The 6,621-nt window shown below is 45.6% G+C and overlaps 1 protein-coding gene across 2 annotated transcripts; it reads left to right on the top strand.

Moving 5' to 3' along the window:
• The first annotated feature begins 829 nt into the window (after positions 1 to 829).
• HES4 (hes family bHLH transcription factor 4) lies at positions 830 to 4,137 on the top strand. 2 transcript variants are annotated; one of them, XM_020782272.3, is made up of 4 exons: positions 830 to 1,462; positions 2,125 to 2,220; positions 2,529 to 2,616; positions 3,206 to 4,137. In XM_020782272.3, the coding sequence occupies exons 1-4, from the start codon at positions 1,355 to 1,357 to the stop codon at positions 3,754 to 3,756; spliced, it is 843 nt and encodes a 280-aa protein (XP_020637931.2). In that variant the 5' UTR covers positions 830 to 1,354; the 3' UTR covers positions 3,757 to 4,137. The 2 variants fall into 2 exon arrangements, with proteins under 2 accessions (XP_020637931.2, XP_020637929.2); XM_020782270.3 differs by having other exon boundaries at positions 3,176 to 4,137.
• Positions 4,138 to 6,621: the final 2,484 nt, after the last annotated feature.

Below are 6,621 nucleotides of genomic sequence, written 5' to 3'. Positions count from 1 at the left end.
TCCGAGCTGAATTAAAACCTTCTCCAGATCAGCGAGAGAAGTCTATATGCATAGGCCATCCTATACACGCTTACCTGAGAATAAGTAGGATTTTTGGAACTGCTGAATAAACGTGTATAGGATTTGCGCCGATCGTTTCAAGGAAAGGTCTCTTTACTGCGTGGCAAGGAGCACCAAAACTCACGCAGAGGTTGCGCATTTTCCATCAAGACAACCTCTCTCTCTCTCTCTCTTTTGTTTAGATAATAAACGATTTTTTAAAAAGTTTACTAAACCATCATCATCCAAACCAAGCAAGCTACCGTGTTTGCAAATATAAAGCACCTTCCCGCTTCTGTGCAAAAAACCGATCTAGCCTCTGAGAGGGCCCCCCCCCGGACCCCTTCCCTCTTCTCGAGGCGCAAGTGGGATTAATGCGCATTCCTTCATCGGGTGGGGGATGCGGCGGTACGGATGTCCTTCCCATTCCTGCACAGGTTGCCCCGCACACACGCCTCTTGGGAGAGCAGAGGTGGAAGTGGGGTGTCGCTTTTTTCTGCCCCCCCCTCCAAAAACACACACTTCCTAACTGCAGTTCAGGCTCGTGTGTGAGATGCACATACAGAAAGGGGGGGAGAGAGATTACATAGACATACAATATATATATATATTAATATCTTGGAGGTGGGGGGTAGGAAGCTCAGCGCGTGACTGACAGCTCGCGGGGGCGTCGTCCAATCGGCGGGCGCGGCGGGGCGAGTCGTGTCTCCCATTGGCTGTTGGGAGTGTGGGAAAGAATGTGGAGAAGGTTTCACACGAATTGGGAGCCGCCGCCGGCTATAAAGGGGAAGGGGGGAGTTCCCCGAAGTCAGCCAGCCAGGCAGCCAGGCCGAGCTAAGCCAAGCCAGGGAAAGGGAAGCCAAGCCTTCTCCAGCTGCGCAGAGGAAAGATCGGCCGCCCCCCGGACGCTTCTGCAGCCGCCGCCGCCGCCGCCGCCGCCTCCTGCCCAGTGCGTGCCATTTGCCCTTTGATGCCCGCGTGCAGAGACACCTGCACACTCACACGTTTTCTTTTTCCTCCACCCCACTTCCTCCTGTTTGGTCAGCCGATTCTCTCTGATCGGGGATAAACAAGCCACCCACTGCTTTTGACGATCCCGCAGATCCTAAAGAGCCTCTCCGCGCGGGGGCCAGCATCGGATGTACCGCGCGGACGCGCGCCAGCGCCTCGCTCCTGCCGCCGCCGCCGCTGCTGGTGGCGTTTCCAATCAGTTGATCCACTTTTGTCCCCGCGGTCACTGACGTTATTTGTTCCCCTCCTTTGACCCGTTATCTTTTCTGGGGTTCCGCGCGTTTGAAATAAAGGAGCTACCAAAATGCCAGCCGATACTATGGAGAAGCCGACTGCGTCCCCGATCGCTGGGGCACCCGCCAGTTCTAGCCATACCCCGGATAAACCGAAGAGCGCCAGCGAACACAGAAAGGTAATCTCCCTCCTCATCAAATAACCTTCCTAGTGTGTTTCTTTAAAGCTACCCCAAAAGAAGTTCTGAATGCAGTTAACATTGGTGAATTCCTGAGATAAAAATTAAACCTCTGTGTGTGCGGGGGGGGGGAGGATACGGGATTGGCAGGTGGTGTTTTCTGTAGCCCAACGAAGATGTCAAAGAAATTGCTGAGAAATTGGGCTGGGTGGGAAATGAATGTGTGGATATAGTGGCAAAAGGAAATTTACGGAATATGCCCGGGCAAGACGTCTCATTAGAGAATTGTGCATTTTTTAAAAACCCAGCAGTATTTTAAGGGCAGAGGCAAAAGCAGAAAGGTGCATTTGTTTCCAGAGTTATCATGTTGATACCAAAAAAGACTATGGGAGTGAGGGGAAGGGGGCGACACTGGGAATTGATAAATAAGCAGGGAATCAGGGTTTGTGATATTAGAAGGTCTGACAAGGCTATCTAACCTTAATCCGAAGTAACACCATGGTTTGCTAAGCAACGAAAGTTAATGCAGAATTGCAAAAGGACCAGGAAACTGGTTCACAAGCACAAGGAGTCCTGGACTGTGCCAAAGAGTTATGGTGCCTTCTTTGATGCCTACCTAAATTTCTGCTCCTTTCTGTTCCTCCCTGCCCACCCCCCTACAGTCTTCTAAACCAATCATGGAGAAGCGACGCCGGGCCAGGATTAATGAAAGTCTGGGCCAGCTGAAAACCCTCATCCTGGATGCCTTGAAGAAAGATGTAAGTGGAGTTCAAGGGGCTGAGGGGGAAGGTTTGAGAGGTGGAGAAAGGGGGTCATTATGTGGACTGAGTGTGCCCCCCCCTTTTCTGCCCCTAGCGACCAAATTTGCATGGTTCAAGCCATGGCAAAGGCTAGGTGGTGCTAGGGAGAGATGAGCTACATATAAGTTAGCTCCAAATAGGGAGATACAATGAAGATTCAGCAACACTCAGGAAATGACTACTACTTTATGATTTAGAAATATATAAAATCTTCTGCTTTTCCTTCCCCAGCTCATTTATTTTGCTTGTTTGTTTCCTTCCCCCAGAGCTCAAGGCATTCCAAGCTAGAGAAAGCGGATATCTTGGAGATGACAGTAAAACACCTGAGGAATCTCCAAAGAGCTCAGATGACAGGTGAGTGGCACCCTTCCTGCTGGGAAATTGGGGAGGGGGGAAGGGGTAAAATTAGAGTTCATCTATCATGCCTCTCCCTTGTTCCTCCTTGTGGGGCCCAGAAACAAAACAATCTTATTAAAATATGATTCTCTGAAAGATCAACACCACTCCACCCTGCATTATCTCCTCTTGATACACATACTGTATCATGTTTTTGCCCTTTCTTCATCTATGTATCCTTGCAAGGATGTACAGTATACCCCTGCCCAAGTCTATTCAATACATCTTTATGGCCGAATGTGGGAATCCAACTCAGGCCTTCATCACAATCCACAGCTTGCAACAACATTCTGAACACTGAATCATCCAATTCAAAGATGCATGCCCCTTTCCACATGCAATAAGGAGGCATTCCAGCCTGTAGCAGTTTGCTTGCAGATTTTCCAAGCAGGGCTGGAGGGGCAGGCCACATCTCCCTAAGGAAAAACTAAGCTCAAGAAGACTGTGAATTTTTCCCAGCAGTTAACCACCACCCCACCACCCCATCCCTGCTCTGCCCCTTTCTCTCTATTTGCAGCCGCTCTGAGTGCTGACCCTACTGTTTTAGGCAAATACCGTGCTGGCTTCAACGAGTGCATGAATGAGGTCACCCGTTTCCTCTCCACCTGCGAAGGGGTCAACACGGATGTCCGCAGCCGCCTGCTGGGCCACCTCTCCACATGCTTGGGACAGATCGTGGCCATGAATTACCCTGCACCACCTCCACCACCTCAAGCCGCAAGTGGACAGCCTGCACATATGACCCAACCGTTGCATGTCCAGTTGCCTGGTCCTGTAGCAGCAGGAGCTGCAGCCATGCCAGTGCCATGCAAACTTAATCCCACTGAAACCTTATCCCCCAAAGTCTATGGGGGGTTCCAACTAGTGCCAGCAACTGATGGCCAGTTTGCTTTCCTCATCCCTAACCCAGCGTTCCCACCAGGCACCGGGCCAGTTATTCCTCTCTACGCCAACGCAAACATGCCAGCTTCCTCAGGCGGCTCGACAGCAACGCCTTCAGTGTCCCCAGTTCAAGGTCTCACATCCTTTGGGGGAAGCTTAGCATCCGCCTCCCAAGCTGGAGGGGAACGCAGTGACACAGTCTGGAGACCATGGTGACTTTTCTTCCCCTTGCTACAAAAGACCTTGAATATATCTGGATTTGGTTCCGTTGTATGGAATCAGGACTCTTTATTTTTTTGTTTGTTTGAGTTGAGTTGATTGATTGGTTGCATTTTTTTTTTCAGAGTCTATTTATTCATTTCCAAAGGCTGGGATTTAAGTTTGTATTTTTACTTATTTTTTAATTAAAACAAGAAAAATGTTCAGTGAAATACTCGTTTTCATTTTTTTAAGTTCTTAGTTTTGTAATCCGATATTCCCACATGCTATTGCCAAAGCTTTTTTGTGTCTGAGTGAGTGAGTTTGTGTACGTCTGAGCTTTTGTTTTTAAAAGACTGTTGGGAAAATGTTTGTACAAATAAAAACTTTCTTGAATTAGCAATGTCCCTGTGTGGTTGGAAAGGGCCTGGAGATGGGAGATTTGATCAAGCTGGTAAAGAGCCCACGATCAACAAAAAATAAATATTAGCTGCTAAGTGAGCTAATAAAATTGGGGTGAGAGAGGATGGGTCCTTGGTGTTGACATACATGGGGCTATGGGAGAAATAATAACTCATTACAGTATTTATTTTTTTGGGGGGGTACTCTTCTGGATTCAAGATTGGGTGAATTTATTTTAGGATTAAACATTTTTAATTTTATTTACATTTTGGGGTACAGAGAGAGGTCACAACATTAACAGGGCTGAACTATGTCCTCTAAAAATGACCCAACCTGAAAATGTTTTTGATTGACTAAAATGGTCTTCTAATTAATCAGATAGAGGATTATTTTAAGTGTCCATGCCAATAAATAAATAAAGTGGTGAAATTCCATCTTATAAAGGGTGTTCCTGCATGCAGTTGAGAAAAAGAGACCTGCCATGGTATGTGTCCCATACACACACCCCTGCCAACAACTATACACTTCAGAAGGGAAAACAAAATATTTGTTCAGGACCAGTCTCTCTGATAAGAATTTATTCTACTTCTCAACCTTCTATACTTTTGGATGCTGCTGAGATGGGAGTATCATCCTTGTGCCATTTTAAGCAAGTGCATAGTAGGCAGAACTTCAACAGATGAAGCTTCTCCTTGCCTGCTCATCTCCATTGGGTTCAGCCTCTGCTCAGCTAATGGAATATTTAACAATCTTGAAGGCTAGACTACAAATTATTTTTCAGGAGGGAGCACAATATGGTAGCACCCAGATCTTATTTCAACTCTTCCTGTCATACAATTGATTCGAAAGGCAACAATTTTGCCCATCCCCCATGGCAACCTCCAGATTCTTTCCCCATTCTTAGAACTGCAGGAGCTGGAAGGGACCCTTTTGTATCATTGAGTCCAGCCCCTGTCAAGGAGGCCCAGCTGGGAATCAAACTCCCAGCCTCCGGCTTAGCAGTCAGAGCCCTACATCACTGAGCTATCCAGCAGGTTATTCACTGATTCCCTGGTTGAACAAGACATTCCTCTAACTTCTAGCATCTTTAATGCTGCAATTATTAGAGACTACAGTATGGGTAAAAATGTGAAGGTTGGTAGCCCCTTCTCCACTCAAACACTGAAGCAGCAAAACATTTAAGTTGGGAAGAAAGGAGAATGGATAGTATAGGCTGCTAACTGGCAAAGGAGTTTGAAGACACTGGGGCTGAGCTATATCCTCTTGTGCTCCTAGTAATATCAAGAGGGTACATCAAGGCCTGATCGAAGGCTTAGAACTCAACTTGGAATAAAATGAACTATTTCCCAGGTTTTGCGAGAACAAAGAAAAGTCTGGATTCCCCAGGTTCAACTGGAAGAATCACATAAATACATAAACAGGGACAAAAAAATATATCCCACAACAATGGATCATCTGGAGATTATAAGGAGTTTGTTGATAGATAATACTTTTACTGAGTCACTTAAAGTTTCTTTTTCTAACTAAACTTATCATTTAACTTAAAAGTGATCCAATCAAGATATTACCTAAACAAGAAACCTTTTTAAAATATACTCTTTGTTTTCTTTTGTTAGGTCCTTTTAAGGAAAAAGTCAGGGTAGAAATATTTTAAATAAATAAATGAAATAAATAGGAAGTTGATAAAAGCAGCAATCATCAGCAGGACAACAGAGGCACGAGAACTATACACATGTTTCCTAACCAATCTAGAAAAAGTCACAGGATAAGTTTCTGAACTTTGATTAGGGAGAGTTAGAGATCTAATCCTCATTCAGACATGAAACTTAATCATGGATGACTTTTTGGGTCAGTCACGTTACATTACATGGTGGTTGTTTTGGGACAGAGACTATAGCTGAGTACAGAGTAGTGCTGTAGAAACAGGAGATCCCAAATACGATCAACATGTCTCCACTTAAGGACAATACTCCAGGTTTTGGGATAGACCTCTCCCTGCCTGAAAGCTACTGCCAGGCATAAGTGGCAAGATGGACCATTCATGGCAACTTCTATAAAGCTGCTATTGTCTGTCACAATCATCATCACCATGAGCATTTTTAAATCTCCACATATTTTCTACGAGGAGCTCAATATGACCCTCCTAACCATTTACACAATCCCACACATATTTTTTCCTCAGTACAGTCTTGTAAGGTTGATTAAACTGAGAGGAACTGAATGACCAACAACCACCCAGCAGCTTCATGTCTGAGTCAGGATTTGAACACAGATCCCAAATCTACCTTGTGTGCCTGCTGACAAGACAAAAAGGAGACAGACAACAAGGTGCCATCTTCTACATCACTCCAACTTCTTTTGGAAGGAAAATAAGGGGAAGACCTAAAAGAATCAAATAATAAAACCCTAGCTGACCCACTCAACCAAGCTTCAACCTATTTTCCCTCCACTGAGAAGGTTGGGAACAAGACACAGAGACAC

This window comes from Pogona vitticeps, chromosome 7 (genome assembly GCF_051106095.1).
Source record: "Pogona vitticeps strain Pit_001003342236 chromosome 7, PviZW2.1, whole genome shotgun sequence".
In the NCBI taxonomy this organism is placed as follows: Eukaryota; Metazoa; Chordata; class Lepidosauria; order Squamata; family Agamidae; genus Pogona; species Pogona vitticeps.
This window is presented reverse-complemented; position numbering and strand designations above follow the sequence as displayed.

What these genes read in the sequence shown, in the direction of transcription:
- HES4 (XM_020782270.3), top strand. Translation starts at nt 1,355, where the DNA reads ATGCCAGCCGATACTATGGAGAAGCCGACTGCGTCCCCGATCGCTGGG. An exon ending in TGGATGCCTTGAAGAAAGAT is followed by an intron (nt 2,221 to 2,528) that starts GTAAGTGGAGTT and finishes TCCTTCCCCCAG; the next exon opens with AGCTCAAGGCATTCCAAGCT. An exon ending in CCAAAGAGCTCAGATGACAG is followed by an intron (nt 2,617 to 3,175) that starts GTGAGTGGCACC and finishes CTCTATTTGCAG; the next exon opens with CCGCTCTGAGTGCTGACCCT.